This window comes from Camelus bactrianus, chromosome 11 (assembly GCF_048773025.1).
Source record: "Camelus bactrianus isolate YW-2024 breed Bactrian camel chromosome 11, ASM4877302v1, whole genome shotgun sequence".
NCBI lineage: Eukaryota > Metazoa > Chordata > Mammalia > Artiodactyla > Camelidae > Camelus > Camelus bactrianus.
The window spans coordinates 16760590-16773686 of record NC_133549.1 but is presented as its reverse complement, the minus strand read 5'-3'; the positions used below and the strand labels follow the sequence as shown (position 1 = coordinate 16773686).

Below are 13097 nucleotides of genomic sequence, written 5' to 3'. Positions count from 1 at the left end.
TCTATTCAGGGCGTTGTCTGCCAGGAAGTTCACTCTGCAGACGTTGGCCAGTGTCTTCAAACGGTGGATTGATGGCATATTAATTATTCCCAGGATCATAAAAGAAAAAATAGAAACCCCAGAAGCGTCCGCAGCCTGCCCCCGCCCGTCCCTGGTGCAGCAGTCAGCTCTGCTCACCGGCCCTCAGAGCCTCTTCCTGGGCCTTGCTCGTTGTGCTTTGTCCAGCAGTTGCTTTCCGCCTGCCCTTCAGAGTCCGCACAGCCCCCTGGGGACGTCAGGACGTGGGGAGGCACCTTCTGTGCCAGGCAGGTGGACGGGCGCTCCAAGGCCACGGTGGCGCCCCCTTGTACTCGCCCCTCACGGGCTCCTCCGCTCAGCTCAGAGAGTGGCCCGGACCCTGGCAGTCCCTGGAAGGAGGTGACAAGGGTGAGTCCTGCTCTCCCTCCTGTCTGTCCCCTGCTGCCCAGCGGGTCCGACCTTGATGTGTCCAGAGAAGGCTGGGGACGTCCTCAAGAGGCCAGACCAGGAGTGTGGCAGGTCCCCAGCCGGATCTGCCCTGGCAGGGATCCCCAGTGGCACTGCCAGTCCGTGGGAGCCACCCAGACACCTGCTGGACACAAGCCTGAGGCAGAGCCTTTGCCGCTTCCTCCTAGAAAAATTGGTGGAGCTCTCCTGGCCCCAGAGCTGGAATCAGCATTGGGTTTGCCCCTGGGCCGCATGCGGGCGCTGTCGCCCCTCCAGGCGGGGAGGGTGCTGGCAGAGCCGACCTGGAGGAGATGAAAGGGGCTTTATGGCACGTTGTCGCCCTGATGAACAGTTGACAGCGTGGGCCAAAGAGGACCCAGGTGCCTCGACACTGACACAGCCCTCACGACAGCGCCTCTCAGTGACTGGCTGCCCGCCCTGCGCCGCACAGCCCCCAGGGGTGTCAGCGCCTTCGGGCCTCCAGGTCGTGGACTCAGCCCTCGAGAGATGTGCCCCTCCCGGCCCAGGGGTTTGCCAGGGAGATCTTAGAGAAAGAAGTCAGAGTAAACGAATTGGTGGGATTTGGGGGGCGGCTCCCACCAGAGGGACAATGACCCCGCAGTGCTTCCAGTGAACACCCGACGTGGCCACGCCTCTGCTTGGCCCTCCGATCCTTGGGCCCCAACCAGGACGGCCCTTCCTTGAGTCAGGCAGGCCACCCTGAAAACCAAGGAAGTTGCCACCATGATGGGCCCCCCTGAGGGCGGGGTCGGCAGCCACAGCCCATCCGCCTGCCGCAGACCACAGACGGCCCCCACGAACGTGGTGACCTCCTGGCCCGTCGGCCACAGGAGGGGTCCCGAGGCTGTGTGAGGGCCAGGCAGGCCAGGGCTCTGGCTTCCCAAGAGCTATGTGCGTGTCATATGTGTGGTGCACACCGTGTGCGTGCATGTGCACATGTGTGCACACGTGTGTGCACGTGTACAGAGGGAAAGGAGGCTGGGGCGTTGGCCAGAGCTCATCCGTGACCACATGTCCTGTGCTGGGTCATTGGCACCTGTGTTGTCCCCATGGTGAGTGCAGACCTGCGTCCCCGAGCACTGCAGTGTGGCTCAGAGATGCGCATCTGTCTGCCCAGTGCTTACTTTTGGGGTGTGTCCACCCCGAAGGGGAAGGGGTCAGAGAGTCCCCCGAGACTTTCCTCTGAGCACTTTCCCTTGGGTCTGTGAGTTGCCTGTGACCAAAGCAGGTTTTGAGGCCCTGTCTCCCCTTTAGGGTGTCAGCGAACTGAAAACTCCTGTCCTGCACCTGTTCTGACACTGGGAGGACTTGAAATGATGTCTGTAGGTGCTGGTGACCAAGGAACAGTCCATCCCTCAGGACCGGTGATGCTTATCTGTTGTTCCTGGATGTCAGGGCACTGGCTGTCTGTCTGCCTGTCTGTCTGTCTGTTGGGATTTGGTGTTCTAATTCTCTGTGCACACCCGGCGCTAACCCTGTGGTGCGCGCGTGCTGATCCGTGACGGGGCCCCGCAGCGTTCTGAGACTCCGCGAGGCGGGTCAGGCGGTGGGACGTGGAGACTTGGTTCTCCTTCCAGGGTGAAGGGTTTTGTGGAATCCGACTCAGCGGGCAGTGACCTGTGCTGACGTTCAGCGTTACTGCAAGACTGTCTGTAGCATAAAAGATCAGGTTTATCCTCCAGGTGGGTTCTGTGTTCTAGAGTCACTTGAAAAATCTAAATGTAAAAAGTAACGGTTTTCCATTAACTTGTTTTGAAGAAAACGTGTGTAAAGAACTCAGGTGTCTGTCTGTGAACCGTGCCTCAAAAACCCTTCCCTGCTCCTCTCCGCAATCCGTGCCGCATGACGATGTTGGTGGAACTGTTATTTGTATGATTTTTAACTTTTAAATGTTTTATGGCTAGAATTTAACAAAAAAATAACAGGATGACCAGAATCACGGGACAGCGGTGACTTCCTCCTGACACCTTTTGGTGGGCTAGGTTTTCAGCAAAGAGCTTTCTGCGGGGTCTGCCCAGTGCGCCTCGCGGCCCTCGCTGCTGAGGACCAGGCGTCTGTGACCCAGCAGTGATTTCTGGGTGGGAGACCCCAAGAGCCCATCCAGGCGGCGCTCCACGCCGAGCTCCTGCTGGACACACGGCGCAGAGACCCCAGAGTGTCCGTGAGAGGGAGGGAAGCGGGCGCACCAAGAGGAAGGAGGGGCTGGCTGGAGGACGACTTGCTTTCACCTAGGAGCTACAGTGGCCCCAGAGACGGCTTCTGTCCCCAGAGCACGACCCCCCTGTGCAGAGGATGTGACACTGAGCATGCCGCTGGGCCTGCGTGCACTGGGTCTCCAGCCCTGTTCCCGGGAGGTGAGGGCACCCTGCTGCCATCGGACGGGTAGACGCAGTCAGTGGGGCGGCCACTTGGTTACCCCTTCTGGTTCCCGGCAGCTGCACCCAGAGCCAGGTCCCGTGGAGCGGCAGGGCTGAGGGCCACCCAGGCGGGCTGGGCGTGCAGAGGCCGCGACCCCCGGCGGCACAGGCGAGTCCTCGCCGCCCAGCCCGCTCTGGTGCGAGCAAAAGGGGGTGGATGAGCCCCGACTGAGCCCTGAAATATTTCTGGCCTCACTGCTCCGACTGGAACACGGCCAACAGCAGCTGCCACCTCTCCTCCCTGCGTCCCCCAGGCCGGTCTTCGCGGTCCCTCAGTTGTCACTGTTTCTTGGTTGGGTCTTGTGATGGAGGCACAGATTTCACATGTGGGGGTCCTGAGATGTGAGCGCTGCCTGCAGAGGGCCAGCGGGGCCTCCCGACGGTGGAGCCACACGCACGTCACCTGCGTGGGACTCCAGGATGCACCCGAGGGCCCCGCGCCACAGAAGGGCCCCGCGGCCCCGCCTGGGCTCTCGTCACAGGCACGCGTGCCCCGCCTGTCTTGAGGCCCGTGAAGACGTTACTTCTTTTACAGGCCTTTCCTTTCAGCTTCTCGGGAGTCCGTCCTCCGAGCGTGCTTGTGGCTGAGAAAGCCCAGCGGCCACGGCCAGTCGCGCCTTTGTGCCCCGGCTTTGTTTCCGATTTCACGCTATCAGAGGCCCGCATGTTCTCCCAAGGGAAGCTGTCCGGGTGAAAGTGCGAGCGCGGATGGCGGGGTGCCCCCTGGAGCCCACCCACCGGCCGACCTCAGCCCCAGTGGCGGGGGCCCCTGCGCCCGAGGCTGGGAAGTGCTTTCTTGCAGACGGGCTGATTCTTCTCGGTGTGAGAACAGCTGGAGTGGGGACCAGCTCCCGCCACCGGCAGTGGCCCCACCGCCCAGGTGTGGCTGCCCGGAGCCCTGGCGTGGCCGTGGGACGCCAGGCGAGGTGAGGGCGCACCCGGCTGCCCGGCTCGGTGCTTCTTCTGGAGCACTGGCCCTGTGGGGGGCAGAGGGAGTCCTGCCCTCGGCCTCACTGGGGGAAGCCCAGCGCGCAGAGGCCGCCGAGTCCGGCGGGGCACGGTGTGCAGCGCGCCTCACGGCGGCGGCGGAGGGGCCGACCTCGCCCGCAGGGGCTGCTGGCTGTGCTCATGGCTGGCCCAGGCTGTCCAAGTAGAGGGCGGACGCCCGCCGGAGACTAGCGGCTTCACAGCCCGGGAAGCGGCTGCACTTGGTTTTCTTTTGGTTTGACTTTAAAAAGTTAACCCCGCCCCTAAAGTCTTAACCCACAAGCTGAGTGGTCAGGGCAGCAGACAGAGGACCCCGTATACGCGCCGGCTGACCACCCACGCCCTTCACGGGCAGCGGCCTCGTCACGGGCAGGTGGGCGCGCCAGGAGAACGCCAGACCTCGGTGGGGCTGGACGCCCTCGGCCCCACTCGGCCCTGTTGCTGTGGGCTCGTTCGTGATGCGCACTTCTCCGGGGGTGTCCAGGCAGAAATGGGGGCCCCCGTGTCCTGCCCTACAAGAGGTCTCAGTGCGAACAAAAAACAGAGAAGCCCAGTTCTCCTGGCTAAGAAAATGCTGGAAGGTCCCTCAATACCTGCCTGCAGTGCGTCTAAATCTGGGGGCCAGACTGGCTCTGTGGTTTGTTTTGATTTTGTCCAGACCTCCTTGCTCCACCTGGAGGGAAAGAAGCGCAGAAGGCTCTGAGAAGCCCAGTGGGAGCCAGCGGGGGCCCTCCCTGCGCCTTGAAACAGCCTGCAGGTATCTGGCCGGCTGTTTCCCTCCGCAGACCGAGCTCAGGACGAAGCCTCGCCCCACACTTTGTGCAGCCCTGATGAGTGACTGGGCCCCAGACGATGGCCTGCTTGCCCCTCCCAAGGCCCCTCCCCAGGGCACGGATCCGGGTAGGGGGAGCCGGAGCTGGAGGGGCCGAGACCAGGAGGCTTGGGAAGGGGCAGCCTCTCCCGGCACCTTGGACTCGGGTCACCTGGCCGCGCCCACCTGTCCCTCTGGAGCAGGCGCTTCCGGAAGGCCGAGACTTGCGGCCCGTCACTGAGAACGTGCCAGGCCCGGGCTGCGGTTGCGGGAAGGATGTCGATGGCTCCCCCCACACCCAGTCTGCGCCAGAAACACCAGCCGCTGCCAGGGTGGCTGGGAGACGGAGGTGTCCCTGCTGCCCAGAAAGTGTGCATCCCAGCAGGCGGCCCCCGACGCGCCTGACCGCCCCTCCCGCAGCCCCGGGGCCCCAGCGTCCCGGGCTCACCCCCTCGCACCGACTCCCTCTGTGGGATCTGACTCCGCGTGGGCCCGCGGACCGCGTCGCAGCTGCACACTCACCCGTGGGCACTCCTGACTCCGGGTGGGGAGACCAACTGGGGTGCCCAGCCCACACGGGGGCTCTGCGGACAGGAGCCGGCTGTTTGTGTTCATTCTCGATGGGTATCTAGCACATACATCGCTTCCTCTGTGTCCTCGGGTGGAGAAAAGGTAACACGGAAGTGTGTTCTGGTTCTTTCTGCCCCTGGGCCCCCTGGGTGGGCCTGTACCGATGGACGCCCCCCATTCTGTCCTGGCTGCCCAGGACAGATGCCTCCCCCCAGCTCTCGCCACACCCCACGGCCCACCTGCCATTCCCTTCCCTCCCGCCTGAGCAGGTGCCCCCACCGCCCTGGCTCCCCTCAGGCCCTCTCCCCACCTCCCACACTGCCACTCACCTTTGCCCGGCTGGGCCCTCCCCCTGGACCCCTGCGGGCCTGCTCCTCCTCCAAGAAGATCCCTTATGGTCACCGTCGTCTCACTAGTTACCCCCGACACCCTGGCTCCCGGCATGCAGACATTGCCGCCCGGCACACAGGGGACGCCCTGGACGCCAGACGCAGCAGTTCCCGCCTGGCCCCAGCCTATGCTTGGTCCTTTGGAAATTTGGGTCAGCTGGGGCTCCTGGGGACCCCTTCCTCTGAGCCCAGCATGCTGGGTGCAGACGGAGCCAGGTCTCTGAAATCAGAACCACAGCTGGGTCTGAAGCCTGTGGGCCATCGGCAAATGCGAACCAGTTGCTCTTTCTTAACACCTGTGGCCTCTTCAAGCAGATGGCCAGGCGGCAGCACCACAGCCCTTACCGCCGTTTAGAGACAAACGTCGCAAGGAAACTTCTGAGGGGCCTTTTACCACCGCAGATCAGAACTTGCTACACGAAACTTGGGAACGTACTTTTGGAAAGAAGCGTCTCGTCCCAGCTCTGACACCCACGCCTCCGCCCAGTCAGGCGTTACTCAGCACTTGCAGACCCAGGAGATGCAGGCTCGGGACCTTCCCGGCCTGGCTGGCCAGGGGCTGGTTTCACCTCGGGCCGTGGGGCTGTGTCCGCAGGGGTCAGGGCTGGGTGGTCTGCTCCTCCCCCGAGGGCCGGATGCAGGGCACCTCTGTCTGGCAGGGTGCAGAGGGTTCTGGAGGGCTGCACACAGTGGGTTCCTGGTGGGACCGCAGGGGCTCTGCCTCCACTAAGATTTTGAACCTGGTGCAGTCGGGGCACGGCAGGGCCGGCAGCTCCCGGAGGGGCAGGGCCAGCTGTACAGGTGCCCCGACCACCAGTGGTTTTGTATAAGTGGAGCAGCTGTCAAACCGCCCTTCTGGGCTGACGCTGGCGCCCAGGGCCTGTGGGCGCCCGTCCGGCAGCCTTGGTACCCGCGCAGCAGGTGTCCTCCCACGGCAGCAGCCGCTCCCTTAAGTTCCAAGCAAAACACCAGGCGCCCCAGGTACCAATGGAGACCGTGCTGGGCCACCTTGCCCCGCGACCTTCACGTGGCTGCTAATAATGAAGTAATCTTATATGGGTCTTTAAAAATAGCAGTTTGGGAATTTTTTTTCTCCTTTCAAAAGAGAAAATGCCTCTGTAAGTGGGCGAGCCAGAAAAGCCTGGCCTGGGGCTTTCTGCATGAGTGGTCACGGCTGCAGATTGAAAGGCCAGGGGATAGTCCTGGATGCCCGGCCTGGGCGTCTTTAAAACCCGGTAAATGAGGTGGCTCCTGGCGGGTGTGGGAGAAAGGGCCCGGAGAGCCCGAGGCACGCGGAGGCCCCTCTGTGGGGCCGGGCTGGTCAGATGTGTGTCCTTTGAGAGCGCGCCTGAAGTGTCGAGATAAAGCAATTTTTTAAGAAGTTTCCAGCAGACGCCTCTGGGAGAGACAGAGAATTTCCTGAATCAAGTCCCGGGGAGGCTGCGAGGCCGTCTGCCTGCCAAGCCCTCCGCATTCACCAGCGCTTAAGCCACTTAAGCGCATTAGCATCTGGATGGCGGGAGCTTCTGGCCTAGGGCTGGGCAGGGTGGCCGCTCTGGGCTGGATTGTTCCCTGCTTGTTCTAATCCGCGTCATTTGAAGGCGGCCAGGCTGATTTGTGACACATGAGTCCAAAAGCCACTTTGGGGGGCTTGACCTGATTAGCTGTCTGTGCTCTGAATGTCAATGCCTGCTGCAGTGCGTGTTGGGGACCGCGGCCCCCTGCCCGCGCTGGGCCACGCGGCCGGGAGGGGCTCTGGTCCCGCTGCCCTCTGACGCGGGGCCCTGAGTCTCCAGGCTCCCCATGAAGTGTGGCCTCATGAGGGCTCGGCAGAGGAACCTTTTTTCAAAAGTCAAAATCAGCTCCGTTGCCCTGGTTTTTTGCTTTTATAAAACCCTCTAAGCCTTTCTGGGAACACAGCTCTCATGATGTATGACTTGCACCCAAACCAGATCCAGTTGTGACCGCTGGTCCTGCCCGGCCGGGCCGGCAGCCCAGGCTCCACTTTCTGCCCCGGGCCTACCCTCTCGGGACCAGAAGCGTGTGGGCCGCTCCCCCACATCCTCGCAGCGCGTCTCGTGAACGAGGGGGTCTCTCGGCCTAGGTGGGGCTCTACACTCTCTCCGTGGCTCGGTGTGGTCTCAGCGCAGCCCTGTGGTGCCCAGCCGGCCCATCCTGCGGCCCCTCCCTCTGTGCTCTGTGGCCCGGCCCTCGGCCCGCTGTCCTCCCGCAACCCCCAGCGCGTGGCCTCTGTTTCCCCCAACTTGCCCTCGGGTCCCGTCCGGCCGCCTGGTGGCCTGAAACATCACCGTCCCTCCCCCCCGGGCTGCGGAGGAGCCACCAGCCTGTTCTCAGCAAAGCCCTCGCAGACCTTCCTGGGTCGCCTGTTGGGCAGGGGGGCCAGCAACGCTGCCGGTCACGCTCCCACTTCTGTGCGGGCGGATTTGTGCTCCCAGAGCCTCCTTCTCCCTCGGCGTCCCTTGACATCCCTTGATGTCCCTTGAAGTCCTGGGACCCAGGTGGAGCAGTAGGGGTCTGCCTGGAAAGGGCGGGGTCGGGGAGATGGGTGGGAACATTTGCTTCACAGTGACACGGCTGCGGGCTGCCCTGTGGAAACCCCTAAGGTCTTAGTCAGACTGAGTTCCTTCCTTGTCCTTCCCAGACCCTCTGCACAAAGGCCACGATGCAGACAGTCCGGGCCGCTGACACCAATGAGGTCGTGAAGCTGATATTCCGCGAGTCAGACAATGACCGGAAGGTGAGCGCCCACGGCGGTGGTCAGGGCCGCACCGGGGTGGGGCGTCTGTGAAAAGTCTCAAAGAGATACAGATTACCTCGCCCGGCAGGTGACACTCCAGCTGGAGAAGAAGCTCTTCGACTACGTGAACCAGGAGGTGTTCCGGGACAACAACGGCACCGCGGTGAGTGCGCCGTCCGGTGCCCCATGCGGCCAGGGGGCCTGACTCCGCCTCCTGCTACCTCTGCTGGCCCAGGACCGAGGTCCTGGTGCTGTCCCAGCCCGGAGGCGGGTCTGGACCCTCACCCTCCCATCACTTCTCTGCCAGCCTGTTCCTTGGTGTGGCCTGTTCGCTGGCCGGGGCCACGGCCAGCGGCCTCCCTGTCCTGGGGTGCACATCACAGCTGTCACACTGCCTCTGATGCATCCCCACTGGACACACCCCTCACGGGTCAGCCCCTGGTCCCCTTCCGCCCCAGCTCAGCTCTTGTGCCCTGGCAACCCTGGGTGGCCTGGTCACCTGCTGGGTCTTGAATTTCCGTCTCACTTGTGGCCACGCGCGGTGCTCCAGGCTGCGCCCAGGGAGCGGGAGGTTCAGAGGGCACACGGCCAGTCCTAGGTAGCAGGCCACACAGGCTCTGCCAGCCCCGTGCCCCTGAGTCCGTTGCACTGCACAGAGCCACCCCCACCCCGCTCCTTTCCTCCCCTGGGTCACCCCCCAGCCCCCTGCTCCTCTCATGTCCAGCAGCCTCTGAGCCTGGACTCTCTCCACACCCCCGAGTCCATCCCTCCCTCCCCCGGGCCCTCACCTGCTGAAGGAGCCCCTCACTGCCTTCCTGCACCCCTGCCCCTCTGTCCACTCCAGCCTGGAGCCCAGCCAGCCCGGGGCTTGTCATGGCTTCTGGCCCTCAGCCACTTCCTGCCTCATCGGGTAAAGCCTGGGCCCCTGACTCCTCTCCCACGGGGGCTCCGAGCTCCCCTCCCCTCCTGCCCCACCCCGCCCTCCTCTCAGTGCACCCGGCTTGCTGCTGTCCCAGCGGACGCCCTGAGCCTCCTGCCCCTTCCACCCACCTGCTGCCCTGCGGACACTCATGCATCCCCTCGGCCAGATTGTCTCTCTGCTCCTTAAGAGCCTTGGGTCCCGGTGAGGTGGGTTCCTCCTGTGTCCCCGCAGCACCCACACTCAAGATGCTGATGGCTCAGCCTCAGTTCTGCTGAGCAGGAGGCTCCATGGGGCGGGGGCCGTGTCCAGCTGCTGCCTGCCCTGAAGAGGGAAGCGTCCCAGTGCCATCAGCAGGGCCTGGAGCACGTGGGGCAGGTGTGGGGATGCGGGTGTCCACTGTGCCCGAGTGGAGGAGACTTGGGGAGCTGTCCCCTCCCTGGGCAGCTGTGTGGCCGTCTGTGCTTGGAGAAGGCCAGGCGGGGGTGGGCCTTGAGGGCTCCCAGCACAGAGACAGCCCCTCAAAGCCGGGGGCAGTGTGGCCACCTGGGCAAGCGGAAAGCGAAGGTTCCCGGGAGGAGAAGAGTGGACATGGGGAGTGTGGTGCGGGGCAGCCGGGCCAGAACGTCCCGGGAGGAGCCGGGGGCCTGGTGGGAAGGGAGAAGCATGGGTCTGCGGCAGAGGCGGGGGTGCGTCCTGCTGAGGCAGAGAGCGCGTCGCCCCCGTTAGAAGGAGCCTTTCTGTATGAAGTTGGGTCTCTTTTTGAGGTGGAGGAAAATTAGCCTGAATATTTGGAGGAAGTTTTGAATCTGACCCTAAGGTGAAGAGACGCAGTGGAGGTGCGCAGAGAGGAGGTTTGGCGTGGGCTTTTGGAGAGGCCCGCGGACCCCCCGCCGGTGTCAGGGGTCCCCTGTCGTGACGGGGCTAGGCCAGCAGTGCCCCGCCTGTCCTTCTGCTCAGCGCGTGCGTCCCTGCATGGGTCACAGTCAGGAGGCGGGTCGCTGCCCCGGGCAGTGGGGGCAGGGGGGATAGGCGGCCCGAGGAGCCCCTGAGGCCGGGAGCAAACTGCCCGTCGCAGGATGGATGTGCTGCACCGGCCACGGCCCCAAATCCATCGCTTCCTTGATCAACCGCCGGTCTTGTTCCCGGCTGACAGAAATTTAATTCGAGCTGGCTCTGAAAATAATTATTGTGTTTTAAGAGTAGTAATCATTGGCCGGGACATGATTGAGTGTGTCCATGACTATTGACTTTTTCTATGATTTATAGCTTTGTTTAGTCGATATTCCCATCGAAATTGTATAATTAATTATAAGTGTGGCTGTCAGGGCTGCAGGATGGAGTGCCCTGGCGAGGATTTGGAGAGATTAAATTTTCCGCGGCTGTCCCAGGGCAGGGCTCGGGAATTTTCACAGCACTCGGCCTGTTGGATAGAGATGTTTTCTGTGTGTTTAGCAACTGCTCCAGCTCAGGCGCATTGATTTTCCGGCCTCTTTTTCTTTATCAGCGCGGTGGCTCTGCAGTAACAGAGGAATTTGTGCGGCCGGGACAGCTGCTGACAGATACACACGATCAGGCCGCTTTATCATTGTCCATACACGCCCTGCGCTGGTTTTCACTTTGTAATCAAGAAGAATGTTTAAGATACATGTGAGATTGGTTATCGTATTTGTGAAAAATCTCAAAGAGATACAGATTACCGTTTCAACAGAAATGCAATGTAATTTCTAATCAGAAACATCTCGGGCCGGCGTTCTGTGCCGCAGCTGCGGCCACAGCTGCATTGTTTTCCGTGGCCGCGAGGCGTGGAGCCCTGGGCGCTCCTGCGGGGGCAGGTCCCACTGCCCGTCAGGGCCGGCCGGACAGCAGGGCAGCTCGGCTCAGGGTCTGGGGCCGGATCAGGGCTTAGGAGTCCAGGCTGCAGTGCAGTTTGTGTGGCCATGGGCTCACCTCTGCCTGCCCAGGCTGGACAGTCCCGGAGGCCAGGTCGGTCTGGTGTTGTCGTGGCCTTTGGTGGAGCATCCAGCTCAGAGCCTGGCGCTCGGAGAGGCCTCCTGTCTCTTGTTGAATCAGAACGAAGGTGGGTCCCCGTTTCCGGTCTCCACTTACACGACAGGCAGGTTATCAAACCCTGGGGTGCTCTGAGGGCGGTGCCGCCCGGAGAATGTGGGGGTCGGTGTGACTAGGGCCTGGTGTGGGCCTGGGACAGGAACAGGACAGCCGGACATCTACAGGGCCGAGTCCTCCCCAAACTAGCTCTGTAAACTGTTTTAGCAGCTAGAAGATTCCAACTCATTCCAAACCAGGTGTTTATTTGCTGTCATCTTGAGTTCAACCCCTAACAAGTGGGAGCGGGGGCCTCAAGCAGCCCACAGGGAGCGGTGAGCCCGTCTCCGGCCCGGAGCCTCTCTGCTTCGTCCTCCGCGGGTGTCTGGCTCCCCTGCCTCCTTGCTGCGAGGTGTGTGTGTGTGTGTGTGTGTGTGTGTGTGTGTGTGTGTGGTTTGCTTTTTAACTAGAAAGTTCCCACAAGCCCCTCCCAGCAGCGGTCTGGACGAGGGCCCCGTGGACCTCTGGGCAAGTGCTGACCGCTTTGCAGGTCTCTCTGAGGCTGAACTAAAACGGGCGTGTTCAGTGGGTGGGGAAAGAAGGGCGCCCCCAGTGCGCTCGCACTCACACTCAGGCACCTGAGACCCGGCACACCTGCCAGCATGGGGGCAGGTGTGCCGCCCCCTCGCCCTGCAGTCCCCGGGGGCGTCCCAAGGGGGTCGTGGCGACCAGCAGCCACAGCCCCCTGCTGTTTGCTGGCCAGGTACTCGGTGCAGAAGTGAAGGTGGTGACATGCTCAGTTACTCTGGTCCATGACTCTTTGGCTCAGTTAGAAATTGAAAAACAAAACACACACATGGGCCTGCATGTGTACATGTGTGAGTGGAGCCCTCGGTCCAGTGTCCAGTGTCCTCTCACAGCGTTTGAGGGGAGTGAGGATCTGGTCCACCCACAGCGCCCCCACACCCTGGTCCAGGGGGAAGGTTTTGCAGGAGGTAGCGGGTGGCGATGTCTCAGGTGCAGATGTGGAGAGAAGCAGCCACTGTCAGAGAGGGCATCGGGGCGCTGGGCCGTCCTCATCTCCTGAGGGACTTTGAGGTGGTTCTCGCACTTGTGTGGGGCCCGGGGCTTCTCTTTGCTGCCGCCTCGAGCCGGGCCCTGGTCTGGGTGAACCCAGCCCCCGGGGCAGCGGGCTGCAGGGACAGAGGAGATGCAGGTGCCAGCAAACACGGGAGCGGCACCTCTCCGGGACGAGGGGAGACCTGCTGGGGTGTCCCCGGGGTAGGGGGACGCAGGAGGCAGGCCCCATCCTGTCCGCTTCCTGCTGGGGGTCTGTCCGGGGGAGGGGAGCTGTCCAGGGCAAGGGGGTGGGGAGCGACACCTGAGCAACATCTGATGAGAGGCTGGAGCCGGGTGAGTGGGGCTGGACCTGCTGGCCGGGGCCGGGCCTGCTGTCCACACCACACTCTGCAGGCTGGGGCCTGGGAGACGTCCAGGGTCCAGGGTGGCTCTGGGACTTCCCTTCAAAGTGTGAGGAGGAGAAGAAAGCGTCTGTCCCCACACCTTGGAGCTGCTGGGGCCATGTTCTAAGTGCGTGGTAAGAGCCCGGGTCCTGGTCTGCTGTTCCCGACTCCAACGGCCATCTCCTGCAGGGCAGGCCCACGTCCCCTGCCCTGTGAAGACTCTGCGAGTGAAGGTCCCTGAAGACAGGCTT

General features: G+C 62.8%; 1 protein-coding gene across 5 annotated transcripts in view; it reads left to right on the top strand.

Moving 5' to 3' along the window:
- The window catches only part of INPP5A (inositol polyphosphate-5-phosphatase A), a 158036-nt gene that overhangs the window by 132306 nt on the left and 12633 nt on the right, over positions 1 to 13097 (top strand). For all 5 annotated transcript variants that reach the window (XM_074373342.1, XM_074373339.1, XM_074373341.1 and 2 more), the window contains 2 exons: positions 8323 to 8418; positions 8507 to 8581. In XM_074373342.1, the coding sequence (XP_074229443.1) occupies positions 8323 to 8418; positions 8507 to 8581 (171 nt within the window). The remainder of the gene's footprint in view (positions 1 to 8322; positions 8419 to 8506; positions 8582 to 13097) is intronic.